The sequence below is a fragment of the Hoplias malabaricus genome, chromosome X2, assembly GCF_029633855.1.
Source record: "Hoplias malabaricus isolate fHopMal1 chromosome X2, fHopMal1.hap1, whole genome shotgun sequence".
Lineage (NCBI taxonomy): Eukaryota > Metazoa > Chordata > Actinopteri > Characiformes > Erythrinidae > Hoplias > Hoplias malabaricus.
In genome coordinates, this window is record NC_089819.1 from 50,203,462 (window position 1) to 50,219,345 (window position 15,884).

At 38.4% G+C, this 15,884-nt stretch overlaps 1 protein-coding gene and 1 long non-coding RNA gene across 3 annotated transcripts; both read right to left on the reverse strand.

The window, feature by feature from the left end:
* Positions 1-153: 153 nt before the first annotated feature.
* On the reverse strand, positions 154-7,485 carry LOC136676173 (RNA-binding protein, mRNA-processing factor 2a-like). 2 transcript variants are annotated; one of them, XM_066653014.1, is made up of 8 exons: positions 6,996-7,485; positions 5,195-5,272; positions 4,759-4,797; positions 4,486-4,548; positions 3,328-3,532; positions 2,793-2,941; positions 1,229-1,301; positions 154-1,144 (listed from the first exon to the last, which is right to left on the reverse strand). In XM_066653014.1, the coding sequence occupies exons 1-7, from the start codon at positions 7,047-7,049 to the stop codon at positions 1,236-1,238; spliced, it is 654 nt and encodes a 217-aa protein (XP_066509111.1). In that variant the 5' UTR covers positions 7,050-7,485; the 3' UTR covers positions 154-1,144; positions 1,229-1,235. The 2 variants fall into 2 exon arrangements, with proteins under 2 accessions (XP_066509111.1, XP_066509112.1); XM_066653015.1 differs by having other exon boundaries at positions 3,328-3,478; positions 6,996-7,482.
* Positions 7,486-9,407: 1,922 nt separating this feature from the next.
* On the reverse strand, positions 9,408-15,312 carry LOC136676272 (uncharacterized). Its single transcript, XR_010796274.1, has 3 exons — positions 15,218-15,312; positions 12,363-12,437; positions 9,408-9,823 (listed from the first exon to the last, which is right to left on the reverse strand). It is a non-coding gene; the product is annotated as an uncharacterized lncRNA (long non-coding RNA).
* Positions 15,313-15,884: the final 572 nt, after the last annotated feature.

A 15,884-nucleotide genomic window follows, 5' to 3' on the forward strand; every position in this document is an offset into this window, starting at 1 on the left:
TGTGACCTCAACCGTGAAAACAGGTTGTCTTTGCAGCTTAGCATCCATAGTTGAAATTAATGTTCCAATGTTAACACTCAGAGGTTTAAGCATCAGACACAATAAGAAAGAAATGCCAGACAAATGCATTAACATGTTTTTAATACTGTATCTTTTTTTGTCCTTTTTTTTTTTTAAACACAAACACTTTACAAATAAATTTCTAATGTCAGTATTAACCATTAATATAATCCACATTAAAACCCCTTCATGCATTGTTTTTAAACACGTTATTCAGCTTACAACCTTAATGGCAATCTAATGTTAACAGTCAAATCTACCACGTTAGGCTCATGTCTGTATGACAATAAAAAACATACAGTTCATCTGCCACTGCTATACAGGTCCCAGCATCAAAAAAAATCTGAAAATAACAAAAAAAAGTTAATAAATTATACAGAGCATTTATTTAATTGCACAAATACATTTCTCCCCATATGGCCTATATGTACTACTACATGGATTGTCTTCTGCTTTGGCGAGGCCAAGCGTCACACAGGAACACAATTATTGGGGGGGGTTATATTAACAAAACAAAAACAAAACAAAGAGGGTGGGTGAGGAGTCATTTTCCAGGTTTGCACAAGGTGTTGGGTACTCACCTAATGCCTCAAAACAGAGTCAGTCACTACTACACATTAACAGACCAAGCTACTAAAGACAAAATGATACCCAGTCAAGGAGGAATACACACATTACAAGGGCGCACAGAAGAGCACTTCTAGTTCATGCCAAAACATATTATGATGTGTATCAGCTTATTGGCTCAGACCTTGTAAACTCAGACAAATTAAATGGGGGAGAGGAAAAGAGGGAGAAAAAAAAACAAACAAACAAAAAAGCAACCTCCATTTCAAACTTAATTATATAAATTCCTCTTTCAAAAATATTCCATAAAAGAACTCTAACGCAAGTCCTTCTGTGGCTGTAGCAGAGCCATCCATTTAGCACACAACTGACAAGATATATTTCAGCATTGTTCAGCACCTTGCTTCAAACTTTTCCAAAACTAGTAGACATCCATGTTTCTGAACTCCAAAATTAGTGGGACTGGATTAACTTGTAGTGGGTTCCCTTCATCTGAAGTGGACACCGTCTTTCAGATCTGCAGGGAAAGCAAGAAAGAAGTGTGCTTAATTTTTCCTTAAAAAATAATAACAAGCAAAATGAATAAGTGTGGAGGACATACATTGCGTTTAACAGAACTGCCTTGATTTCCATCCAGGCTGGGATGACTCAGAAGTAGATGGATACCAACGCATCTAAACAGAAGATAAAATGTATTTATGATGCTTCCAATAACTACCTGGTTTATTATTTAAAAACAGGCTATTCATTGTCAAGCTAGTTTTATAATCTATATATTCATATGTACACCAAGGGGTGTGCAACAACAATATTTTAGTTTTTAACTTACAAATATGCTTTAATCTGAAAAAAAAAAAAAAAAAACTCTGCCCTTTTTACTGCATGCCCCTGGACATAGAGGATGTAGGGTTGGTTTCCCAGAGAGGGATCAGGCCTAGTCCCGGAGTACACCCCATTTTGAATTCTGGTTTTAATTGAAAGACGTAGTCTAGGACTAATCCCAGTCTAGGAAAGCATCTCAGTGTTTAAAAATTCTAGTAATGACAGAATTTACATTTTAAAATATTTGTCTAAAGCAGCAGTGCTTATGCTGATTCAAACTTCAATTTCAGATTAACCCAAACAATAGGGTGCATATTGTGCATTAACATTGAGAAATTCTTTAAAGCTGGCTGAATTAAAAAAATAAATCCCCTCTCCATGCCATTAGAGAAAAAGATTGTTCAGAGTTTGACAAAACAACACTAACCAAAATGCATCTAGTACAAAATGGCTTGGGAATTGTGAAGCCACAGTCGATTACATCATTCTGTTTAAGAGAATGCTTTATATTTCAATAGGAAAGCCCCACCAAACCGTCCAGCCATTAACAGTAGATATTCCACAAAGCAGGACTTGTTTAGCTAAATAATTTTAGCCAGAAGTCAAGCCCATCCAATAGGAAAAGAGCTGATGGAGATACCTATTAAACAGTTCTCACTTTGAGTTTAAGTTATCTAGCTAACTGAGAAATGCTGCTTGGTGAAATAACACCCCCCTCCCACACACACCAGTTAAAGCAACATAATCACAAGCCATTTTTGAATTAACTGAAAACCAAATTTGGCTTGAACGCCAAGACAGACATTTAACAGAAGATAAAACTGGCCATTTCCACACAGCACACCATGCCCTAGCAACACACTGACGCATGCTAAGTTCAGCTCTTGTATGAGTGCATATTGACCTGAGAACCCTTTTCTCTGAAAGCATCAAGTCACACTCAAACTGAGCCTCAACACCCAGTGGACCAACACGTCCAGCACTGGACCAAGGTGAGAACCAGAAGGGTACCGCTGAGAGTTTAATGCACCACTATAGAGCTCTTAGTGAAGGCAGTGAAGGTGTAACAGCCAGCAGGCCTCTGCATAGCAACAAAAACAATATGGTATAGAGCGAGGCTTTGATTCATTAGCAGGAGAAGAATTAGAAAGATCAATCCCTGGGAGGAAAAGGCAGTGGGATCCAAGGACTGAAACGTTACAATGTGGGGAATCATTACCATTGGTTCATTCACTATTTGAAAGTTATATTAATTTAGAAAAAAAACTGGCTCAGATTTTTCAGCAAATCCACCTGACCTTGGCCTGTTCTCTGATTAACTAAAGTGTTTGTGTAAATCTCACCTGGGCATGGAGCGCTGCTGCAGCAGCTGCTGCTGCAGGGTAAGTGAAGGCAGTGTGGGGCAACCCAGGGCTCAGCTCTGCTGTGTACAGGGGGTAAGGAGACCAGGCCTCAGGGGAGGCAGGTATCAGTGCTGCCCCTGTCAGGTCATCTGAGGAAGCAAATCAAATCAAACATATACCCACAAGGGCCTATTGGGCTGGACAACAGCTTTATTACAGCTAGGGTCATATCAACCACAAATGCTAGGAGCAAGTTAGTTAGGCAACAGTAAAGAAAGAGTGGAGTCAGAAATACTACAAGTTGATTCTCAAAACGGCAGAAAAAGCTTAACGTGGAGTGGAAATGTTGAATTTTGAATGTGTGTAGAATTTATTAAAAAAATAAATAAAAAATGCGGCTTCAATTTTGTTCCAGTAACGCATGCATTTGGAAGTGAATTAGTCCGTTCTTTTGCTATGAGCGACAGTTCTACACATGCCTAAAAAGAGTGTCCATCTCTGCAGAGTGAAAGCTACAATGTGGCCGTACACTTACATGGGTCCCGTGCTATGAAGTGTGCTCCTAGAGCTGGGTGGATATTTGTGGGGTTCGGAGTGCCCATCAGCTTACTCTTTGCCATCTTCGTGTTGGCTTTAGCAAACTCTAACCGGAGGGTCTGCGGGTTTTCAGGGTCAAATCGAACCCCCTGGAGACACAAGGTGGGGGGATACAGTAATAGGAGTGGGCTGTGCCTGATAGTCTGGAAGAAATGTGCAAGTGTGTGCACTAAGCTGGTGCCCACATGCAGGTGAATAAGCCTACGTGACTTCACAGTAAAGCTTGCAGTGGTCTAAACACATTACTATCATGTACTAGGGGTGTAGTGATAATCATCTCATACATTTTAATTCTGAGGTCAGTATTAGATTAGAAAAAGAAATAATAAAATTACGGCAGAGTCAATGTCGTTTTAGTGTAAACATGTGCCTCATGCCCCTCCAACATTTACTTTACTCTGACAGGAGTGGGCAAAACTGCAGAAATTTAATTGGATTCTTTGATACAAGATTAATACAGTTTTATTTAAAATACTGTATTGCAGTAAATAATTAAGTGCCCAGTTAGTTCTCATTTAAAGAATGCTTACAGCACGCCCAAGAGATGAACACTGATGTAATTAATATAAAACCAGTCAAGTTGCCGATCCATAATTTTATAAATCTATGAATTAGGGCAATTGAGACGGGCTTGGCGGTGGTGAAGTGATAAAAATGACAAAATCATTACACCCTTAGACACTTCCTGTTGGTAAAACCTACTAGTTTTTCTATAGCAAAATGTGTGTTCAGCATTGGGCCAAGATGACTCACAGCCAGTGAATCTCTGGCAGAATTAGTTGAATGAGAATACAATGAGTGTACAATTTTATCAAAAGACTCTCCCTTAAATTAACTTGCACTATTTCTATTGGTCCACTGATTATGAAGTAGTCACACAACATAAGAGGAACAACATCTGACCATATACTCCATGTTAAATTTGCTAAACAGAACAGAGCATCAAGGGTTGCAGTATTTAAACCATTGGCTTAACATGGACACTCCAATTAAAACAATGTATATATTTAAAAAAATAAATCTCAATCCCTACTGTGCATCATTTGACAGGTCATCAATAATTCAGGCCATTTGTTACAGATGGCTAGACGCTTACATTTAATGCATTTTTCGCCGCTTCAGCACCAGACCGACTGTCAAAGGTCACAAAACCGACAGGCTGGAAGAGAAGGAACAGTGAAAGGCAAAATTTGGCTTTATGATTTTACTTTGAGGCTAGAGGCATAGTTAACATCAAAATACTACCCCAATATCTTGGAGGGATGTATACAAAAAAAATAAATGACCATAATATTCTTTTCAGCATTGATCATATACCATAAATTTACATTGTAGCATCCGTCAGCTAAGATATATACCACGATCTCACCTGCTTTGATGTTAACTTAATCAGTGAACCTTCATAGCCCTGAAAAGAAAAAAAGAAATCCAATTAGGGGCCATGAAGTCACATGCTTTCAGATTTGGGGGGGGAGAAGAAAAAAAAAATCCCTCTGGCATTCCCATAGAAAAAAGGGGGGGTTAAATAGTAACTTTTAAAAGATTCCTACAAATTACTACATTTATTACAATATAAAAGTTACTTCCAGGCATTGTGAAATTTAACTTAATGGTTCAAGACAAATGTGGATGCACTACTCACAGGATAAAGAAATGAACTCATGTATTCCGGCCTTGCCGTGTCAATTAATTCTCAGCACATTAGCGAACGCAACTCAATAACAAATGACAAAGCCACTGCAAGTATCAGTCCTGTAGTTATTGGGAAATAAATGGGTAGAACACGTCATCTTCAAACGTCTTACCTTAAATGGTCTAAACAACAGATAAAGCTCCCTGGGCTTGATATCTGTCGGCAGGCCACTGACAAACAGCGTTCTAACCTACGGAGAAACGGTGGGACATCTATAAATGACATTGTTACTCAAAGGTGGAGAGGTAAGCTATTATTTAAAACAACCAACAATTCAAATGACTTGTCATTTCTGTTTTTTTACCACACACAAAGCTCCAATATTTACTTAACAATAAGTTGAAGCTGTGTTGTGCACAGAACGTAGGTATTGTTCGCTTCTGATTTACTATATAAAGGTTCTGGGTTAAGTAAATATTATCACTTTATATTAGTATTTTACCATGAAAGGTAATTTGTCAGCTCTATAAACGGGCTAATTTAGTCTGCTCCTGCCAGTAAGCTTACTATAAACAAGTTTGTTTTAAACGCACTATAGAATTTGTGTTAAGTGGACTGCTGGGTACCTTTACAGCTTTTCTGGGAACCCTCTTAAAACCATATCATATCCACTGAACCTCTAGCATGCTTTCTTTAAAATGGGAACGCAGTTTTCCTATCGCTCTTTAGTTTAAAAATAAATAAATAAAAAATAAAAGCCACAAGACGGAGGCATACGTCTGCTTCACAGGCTGCAAAGGAGAGGCCGCTTCATTCCACTGGTCAAAGAAATAAACAAAAATGTGCAAACATCCACTTGTTTGAGCTTAGTGGGAGGCTCTGAGCTACAATGGACTGCGAGTGGAACAGCAACAGACAACAGCGCTCAGCAGGACAGCATTTCCTTCCTCTGCTCCACAGAGCAGGACACAGCAAAGCTCTAGAAGTGGACACAGCTCCACCACACCTCTCCTGGACCTTAAACCCTGTTCTGACAAGTTTGCAATTGTTTTAAAACACATTAGAGATGTCCAAATCAAGGCAAATCCTGGTGGAAGTAGCAGTTGTAGACTATTGTTTCAGAATTTAAGTGTATGGTCTATGGATACATTGGCTACTTAAATATATATTTAAATATTGGAACACCAAATTTCATTTAAATATTTAATATGAAAACAAAAGTTGAAAAAAAAAAACCAAGAAATATGAAACATGTAGCTAGCAACATTAACAAAAACAGCTTAACGAGTAAATGGTTACTTTTCAATTAGTGGCTCTGAACATATTAAAATATGTATTTCCAAAATGGATGGTGACGGATAAAGGGGTTGTTTTCACATAAATGTAAGCAGCTGGTGTTTCAAAGTTGTTCTGAAATGGAAAGGGGGGGGGGGGTGTTAAAGAGACATTTTGGACATTAAAAGTTCTTATTCTGACAGGTGGCAATAATATTTTTAAATAATGTGGTTATTTCACTCAGCAGTTTTACACTTAAAAAACGTCCTTAATATTTGTGGAACCTCACCAGAAATTTCAAACACCAGTTTTACCCACACATCCCCTTTAAACTAAAAAATAAATAAAATTAAAAATACCCCTCACACACATCTGAAGCAGCCTCTTTATTAAGTTCTCTTCTTAACACAAAGCTAAATTAAATACTTCGATGCCTCAGGTGTGAACACCCAGCTGAATTTACTTTTAAATAAGTGCAGCGGAATATTGTGAAAATTTAACTTTACAAAAAAATAAATTTTAAAAAGCCGCTCAGTTTCTGCGAGGAAAAATAAAAATAAAACACTTAACACAGGAAAAGATTAGGTAAAAGATGCTGTAGCCTTTGCGTGAGTGAGGATAAATATATATATAGATATATAATAAAAACGGCAAATATATTTGGGGATTAACGTTCACTTAAACCCGAGATAACTCACCTCCTCTTCAAGGGAGACGTTGTTGTTTGGCTCCGAGTCAGACTTGACACTCATGGTGAAAGTAAAGCCCGAAAAAAAGAACCAAAAAAAGCAAGAAAAACTCTCCTGTTTCCGTTGAAGTCCAAATAAGTGCCGCCTGTTGAGAGCTCTGTGCCCGGGTGAGGACGGTGGAAGAGTGCTCGGATCCACAACAGTTCAACGAAGCCCTGGAGGAGCGGCAGGTGAAGGAATGAAGAAGCGGTGAGAGGTGAAGCCTGTGTTGGAAGGTGCTCCTGGTGTTGGAGAAGGAGGAGGTGGTGGTGGTGGAGAAGGTGGAGAAGAAGAAGGTGGTGGGTGTGTGGAGGGAAACCAGTGTACTGTGAAGATGAGACAGTGTAAATGGTGGAGTTCCCACTTTTCCTCACATCTACTCTGTTTTAAGCTTTCAAGCTTTAATAGAGAAATGGAACATAAAGGGGAAGCCGTGCCATCACTACACTCCGCTCCAATCAGGTCATCAGACTAAACAAGAGTTCACTCTAGTAATCAGGCCTCAGAAAGGCTGCAGCTGGTGACAAGAACACGCCCCTTTATCACTGTCATCGCGTCACAGCGCCATCCGCCAATCAGAGTGCAGGATCCAATTTCATCGTCCACTTTGATTGGTCACAGTGATGTTAGGGGGATTAACAAGAAACACAATGAGAAAGAAACACTGTCCACTAAGAAGTACAGACAAAAGTATAATTAATTGGGCATTTACTGTGTACTCTCTCAGGGATTTCGTCAAAAATTACTACACAAAAATTACTTCGTCAAAAAACTACACAAAAACAAATAGATTTAATGTTGCCTTAGCTTGCTAATGAGTGGTGTGGAAAATTATTATATACATTAGCACATACATTAGCAGACTGAAAAAGTATGAATAAATAAATAAATAAATAAATAGTTAAAGTCATAGTCTGTGTCACAGGTTGTGACTTTTTGCAAAAATTGGGGATCCTGCATCATTTCTGTTTGCGTCCATCAACATTAAGTTAAAAAAGACTGAGCACCTCACACCAAATGAGCGAGACAGAAATTCGTCTGTGACATTGATATAGCTTGGGAATTAACTTGTTTTTGTATTTTTTAATTGCTGTACAGCTGTAATTAGCAATTGCTGTATTACTGAATGTGGTCAAAGGTTTAATAACATCACTCAGTTCCAATGCACACACATTTGGTAAAATTTAAGGTGCAAAATGTACAAAATCTCTCTTAGAAATTGAATAAAAATAGAATAAAAATGGGCCCTCATTATTGTAAACCAAATAATAAACAAAAGGCTGTAATGTTTAAAGTAGTTTTGAGCTAGAGTTTAGATGATGAACTACACTTCAAGCTAAATTTTTGGTAGTTCTGCCCTGCTTTCCAGGGATGTACCTTATTTTGGTTTAGTCAGAATGACTGTGCAATGAAAGGCACACTGTTTCCTGACATTGTGTGGTAACACAATCAGAGTTTGGGCTGAAATAGTTCAGGGCATTGGTCTTTCTATGGTATTTGGCTTAATGTTGTTCTTTTCTAAATTAATTTAGTCAAGTTTCAGTGCACGTGGGTGTATCCAGAAGGTGGTATTCATGATCACGTTTTTCATGGGAGCTCTGGTTCTTGGAAACAAGCTTAAAATGAGATTGGTGGCATTTGTTTATCAATAATGAATAGAGTAAAATTAAAATATTCTATTCTATGGTTTTAAATATTAAAATGGTTTTAACTTAATTACATGATCACTAAAAAAGGGCTTTAAATAAGTTTACATCATGTAATGATTAGAGGGGAATTTGGGGTTGCAACACATCCCCTCTTCTCTAAACAGTTATTTCCTATTTCTAGATAATAACTGTTTAGCTTTTGCCATTTATTTCGCCTATACAGGTGCTAGACTAGCCAGTGCCCTCCTCAGTTTATACATGTGTTTTCATGCACATTCATTAAAGGAAAATGCTTTAGATTCTTTACTACTTGTGCAAGGTTTAAAAATAAACGGTACCACCTAAAGCCAAAGATAATCATGAGTTTATAGATAGCATTATCAGTGTTGAGTTCTTGAAAATGACATGAGAACTGATTGAGTGAGTGGAGTTGACCTGGCAGAGAGAAAGGGACTGGGATTTGTAGAACACTAGGATAGCAAAGTGACACTGTATGAGGTGTAACAGCTGACAAAAGCCAGTTATTTTATAAACTTTCTCATTTAATTTCTTAGGTTTAGACCATTTATTTATAAGATTGTATTCACAATCATTCATTCTTAAGTCATTAAGTCTAATAACTAATGCCTTTTCAGTCCTGAACTCAGAATAGCTCCTAGCTTCATTAGTGTTTATCTTGTACAAAGCAAACCTTTGACAACCAGTCATTTACAGCCAATTACTAACACGCTCATTTGAATTCAGGTTTACCAAAGAGGCACCACAATTCAGCTGCGTCCTTCATCATCAGTCGAAGTATTTACAGTGTACACTGTACGCTGTTGGAAGAACTTTCGTTTCCTGTTGTCTCCTTGTTGCCGGTGCTGAATCCCCTACACACAAAGGCCACAGAGTGAGGCCAGAACCCTGTGATGAGGCCTTCATGTTTTATACGAGAAGAGCAGGCCCATTGTCCCAAAAGCCACCTCGCTCTGCACTCCTCCACTCTCCGCCTCACTGAACCCATCCCATCACATCACCGTCACAGAGCTCCAGAGCACTTAGCTTGTGTTCCTAGTGTCCTCTGTGCCTCAGTGCACATCCACCATCCACCGCAACTTTTCCCATCTTCAGTCTACATCAAGAAGCACATCTCCGCAGCCTCCGTTACTGTGGTTGTATATTGTGAAAGTTGTTCAAAGGAAAAATACATTTTGGAGGTTATGTTTTTATTTTTAAATGTAGCTGTTTCATATCTTACACTTCATTCCATTCACTGCATTTAAATACCTCATTCTAGGAAAAAAACTTCACTTATTATGGGATTATCACATTATGTGAAGTTTTTAAAGCCAAACCAGCAAGGAGGGGTTATGTTATCTGATGCTGCTTTAGAAATTTAATGATTGTCTGGATATACAGGGCTTTATGGGAAAACATACACTGGTATGGAAATATACCATTATTTAAAGATTATTTGTAAACATTTTGAACTTCTTTAGACCCTTTACAAATAGTTTTTAAGGAACCAAAAGAGTTCTTCAATGGCATCACTCCTAAGAACAGTTTGGAATGTGTGTATGACTGTTTCATGGTCACACACACAGGTCTTCAAGAACTGGCTACTATTTTGCAAAGTGCTGTTGTGCTATTACGGCTTACACCAAATGACCAGTACACACAAATGTGCACTCCTCCAATCCTTCACTCATACGCTACAACACATGATGTACAGCTGAGATCTGGATTGAGATCCTTGTTTGGATTAGCCTCGCCTACCGTTAGCCTGTCATTCATGAGTGAGGCCACACAAACACCTCTGACGGGTCACTGGAGTTCACTGCTACACTCTCAGGGACACATTTCTCCCCCTTGACCAATAAAAATAAGACCAGTGCCAGAATTAGACTGTGCTTATTGTTGATTTGTAGCCCAATAAAACAAACAGAAACTGAAATATGATACGCAGTGTTTGGAACAATACCTGCCTTTTTTCTCTTAAATTTCATGGGAATCTGTTAAAAAAGATGCAGAAGAGACTAGATCATGTTGTAATAATAATGTCTTCCTTCCTCCTCTTTCTGATAAAGTACAGACAAACCAGAGCTAAAAGGGCAGTGTGATGTTTTTAAGACAGAAGTGATGTGTATCACTTAGTAATTCCTGCTAAGGAAACCACGTACGGCAACATCTTTCCCAAAACATGGCTTAGTCTTGGTTTAAAGGCCTACGTCTCAGTATTCTCCATTTGAGAGTTAATTTGTTTTCACATCCTCCCTCATATTTTCTCTACTGAGCCCCAGTTTCCTGTTTAGATGTGAAGAATGGAAATAAAAGGTTATGTTACTAAAGAAAAGGGCAACACATTCCCAGAGCGACGGGGTCAGTAATAACAAACGAAGCTATAAAAAAGAACTTGTTGTGACTTTGCTTAAAACAGTCGATTATGCCACTGTTGCCTAATTATGTGAAACTTTTAAGCTACCATCTCGTTGATTATAAATTAAAATACCTCTTTCTGTAGAACGTACAGATTTTGAATGATTTACTGTGGTGAGGCCAAAGTGGTCACAATGAATGACACTAATACATCTGGCTTCTCAAAGCAGTTATTCTAATATTGATGCTGGGCCACGCTGAGAGATGGAAAATCATGATTAGTTGGGTTTCCATCTGCATAGAAGAAATAATTTCAGACAGTGGACAAATGTATAGGCACCTTCTTAAACCCGAATGTGGGCCTGTGATATCTTTGTTGTATATGATTTTTGTTGTACATGATTTTTATATCATAAAAAACTCTAAGTAAAAGCCTAAAGTCATGAGCTTTCTTGCTTCTTAGCAATAATTTCAAATATCTCAAGGTAGTTTGTCCTCTCCTCCAATGCAATAAGAGCCTCTATTCTAGATGCTACGAAACTGCAGTACGTTTTTAATGGCATTTATAAAGCTGCTCCTAAAGGTATTGGATGGTTCCCCATCACTCCAGAAAATGCAGTTCTGATCCACAGCACAATGCAGCTGGGGATTTATACTCCTCCAGCTCACACTTGGCACTGGGCATGGTGACACTGTTCCAGAACGTCCTATTTTTTTGTTATGCTTTACTATGGAGGTTGTATAAGCCTTGTGTGCATCACTGAACATGTTGGATATTGGTTTTACCTTGAAGTATCTGAATAAACTCATTAGAAGTGGTGTCTACACATATATCTAGATCCTGAGCATTTGAGTCTTACAAGAGTCAGTATGAAGGCCCAACTCCTTCATCAGCTGGTTCTATAAGGGTTCTTTGCTAAATAAAATGGTTTTATATAGAATCCTGAACACTTTGAAGAACATTTTGCATGATTAAAGGGTTCTTTGCATCATGAAAGGATTTATCAGATTAAGAAAAATTTGCTCTAGATGGTTCTATATAACACCTTTTAAAAAAGGCTTCTATATGGCACCAAAAAGGGTTCTTTTATTGTAACAACATCAAGTTTGTTACAACAGGGGAACCATTTTCTAAAAGGTGCTATATAGAACCAGCCATAACTCATTCCCCATCAATCTGAAGAACCCTTTCATGATGCAAAGAACCTTTAATCATGCAAAACGTTCTTCAAATGTTCAGGTTTCTGTATCGAACCATTGCCTTTAATAAAGAACCCTTGCAGAAGCCTAATTTTTAAGTCTGAAACCTATATTTAAGACTGAAACCTACTTTTGTCCTAGAACAGAGAGTGACTGTTATTCTAGATTGCTGCCACCCCACTACACCAGACGTGCAAAGCAGGACCTGCAAAACAGAACAATGTCAGTGAAGAAGAAGTAATCTCATCAAATATTGAACAGAACTTTTGAGATTGACTCAATGATGCATGGGGCTGCCAAAGGCTGGAGCATCTACATTACTGAATTTAACTGGGGCACAGAACTTCACACTGATGATAAGAGCACACCTTTAAAAGCACATTCTTTAAAATTGAGAGCACTAAAACATTCTTTATAGTAAGTCTGTAGAATAACTCTTTTTATAACTCTCCTCACAGACAGTCACCCGGAGGAAACCCACACAGACACAGGGAGAACACACCACACTCCTCACAGACAGTCACCCGGAGGAAACCCATGCAGACACAGGGAGAACACACCACACTCCTCACAGACAGTCACCCGGAGGAAACCCACACAGACACAGGGAAAACACACAACACTCCTTACAGACAGTCACCCGGAGGAAACCCATGCAGACACAGGGAGAACACACCACACTCCTCACAGACAGTCACCCGGAGGAAACCCACACAGACACAGGGAAAACACACAACACTCCTCACAGACAGTCACCTGGAGGAAACCCACGTAGACACAGGGAAAACACACCACACTCCTCACAGACAGTCACCCGGAGGAAACCCACACAGACACAGGGAAAACACACAACACTCCTCACAGACAGTCACCCGGAGGAAACCCACGCGGACACAGGGAAAACACACCACACTCCTCACAGACAGTCACCCGGAGGAAACCCACGCGGATACAGGGAGAACACTCCTCACAGACAGTCACCCGGAGGAAACCCGCGCAGACAGATTAATTAAAATTAATTCAATGAAATAAAAAAAAAATAATAATAATAATTGTCCCTCTAATTTTCCTCAGTAACTTTGTTCATTCTGTTAACTGTGATATTGTAACTCTGCATTGAGCAACGAGAAACAGCATTTCTAAGACACTACAAAAACGGCTTAACATTTTTTGTAAAATGTGAAGATACTTACCAAACAAAAGGTTTCTAATAGTACCTTCAACTAAATAACAATGCATGCATTTCTAATTTATATTAATCTTTTTGTATGAGCTCTCAATGAAACGTCAGTCTTTCAGTAAGTTCATTCGTTCTCAGGTCAGGCCAATTGTATTTTAACTGAATTGTAACTCATTCTGTGATTTTTTCACAGTGGAGCTGCTCCAAATGTTTTTCTTTTTACATAAACGTCCAGTATTGAAGGAGGAACATGATAAAGAGTTCCAGCCTGCACGAGGACTAGCAGGTCAGGGCACTGACCTGTTGTCCATCACCTCAAGCAAGGTTTGTCTCAACCACTAAGAAAAATGAATATTTCATACAGACCCTCCCCCTTGAGTAGTACTGTCGGACCCGGTTTCGTTCTATAGTTGCACACCAGGCTTTCTGGGCTCTTAAGAGTATGCTGCAGTTTGCATAATTCAGAGACCACATGCTGTGGCTCTCTCCTCTCTCTTTTAATAAAAGGGTAGGCCAGCTGGGATGGTGGGTGTAACTAAAATCTAAGTGGAAAGCAATGGCATGGCTCTAAACTTACATATCTAGACGAAGATGTACTAACACTTCTATATAACATCTGTGTAGCATCTTGCAGACATGGTGACCATCCTTATTAAAAGAGGGGGGAAAAATCATAAATCAGAGCTCAGCAAGGTCAGTTAGTGTGTCTTGCTGTGAAATGAGAGTCAAAAATGTGCAAAAAGAAGGATTCTGCTGTTGTTCTGAGTACAGTAGACTAGCTATCCCATAGTTCAGGAGTACTGGGATCTTGAGAAGCAGAGAATGCAACCAACGTGGACGTTTAACTGTAGAGTTCCTTAAAAGAAACCAACAAAAGCTGCAATAAGTTCAATTAAACAAACCGTTAAATAATTAAATACATGTTCGGAAATCAATACCTGCCCCATTCTTGTCTCAAAAAAGAAAGTAAACAAATGAAAACATGCTGATCATAACTGCTCTTCACATGTCTTCTGGTGTTTACATGGCTGTAGCTCTTTTTACTCACTCAGTGGTGAACGCAACATTCAAGAAACAAAAGACTCATTGACATTAGAGGGATAAGAGCCAGAGCACACAGCAGCTGTGTCAGTAGACACGTCTGACAACATGCCCACTGGGGTCTACAGAGCCACAAGTGCCGTGATATCCAACTATGAAATAATTCAACATCTATATGTTTCCACTTCACTTTGTAAGTGAAGGTCACAATGATAAAAGCAGATGATGCCCTGGTGCTGAAAAAATACAGGTGTTACTGTAAAGAAAGAGGAATCTGTTATATTCATGAGAGATGCACCTCTAATTTTTTTATCTAAAGAATGCAAAGACTTTTACAATGTCATACACTCAATATACAGACACCTAGTGTACCTTTTTACGCTCTCTATGGAAAATAAACTGGTTTAGACACTAAAATGCAATCTGAAGCTTTGTCTTGTGTGGATTGCACCTTATGGTAAAGATAAAAGTTTAAAAATATTGTTTCTTTTTGATCGTAAAATGAATGAATTCTCCTTTCAGGATTTTTGTACGTTGGGGTTAACAGGAAAAAAGAGTGTAAATGTAACATTTTGTGGCCAAACTATGACTTCAGATCATGAAAATCAAGAAGAGAGTCAGATGTGAGGAAAAGGATCTCTGGCATAAATCCTGCACATGGCTGGAGTGTTGCTCATCAGAACTGTGGGAGTCATGGTCCCCAGGGAGGCCTCCAAAACACAACAAGCCTTCTGCTGAGAATGTAAAATGAACTAATAACCCACCGTTATCCGACTCCTCTCTTAGCATAAGTCAACATGTGCCTTTCTCAGACAGGGTACATGCTCAGATTCATGTGCAGTGTTCATTAGTGTTACATTACATCTGCCCTCCTGACCAGGGCTTCTGTACACTTCAAAATAAAAGTTCTTAATTGCTAATCAAGAGCTTGGAGAAAAGATTTTTAAAGATATAGTAAAATCAGTAAGGATTCAGACTTTTTTCTGTACTTTCTCAAAAACAAAAAAACAAAAAAAAACAACAACTCACGTATACAAATAATAGCTTTACATAAGCTAATGTATAAGTTAATGTAAAATGAATCATTCAAAGTGATTCTAGAATGTTTCCATTTGTCTATAAATCATGACATTTAGATACAACGTTAACTAAAGCCATTATTTTCATATAAAACATGTCAAAAATGAAGAGATTTTAGCCAGTGATATTAAATTAGTCTAGTTCAGAATAATTACTAAAAGCCCTAGAGGATTCAGATGACTGAGAGCTTTAACAACATTAATGGAGACATGATGGCAGATTAACCAGACAAAAATATATGTAATTGCATTATTAAATCAAATGATTCTTTTCTTTCCAAAACTCCTGAAATTTTGAATACAACAATTAAAAATACCTTTAAGCAAATAGTGAGTACTATTTTGATCTACA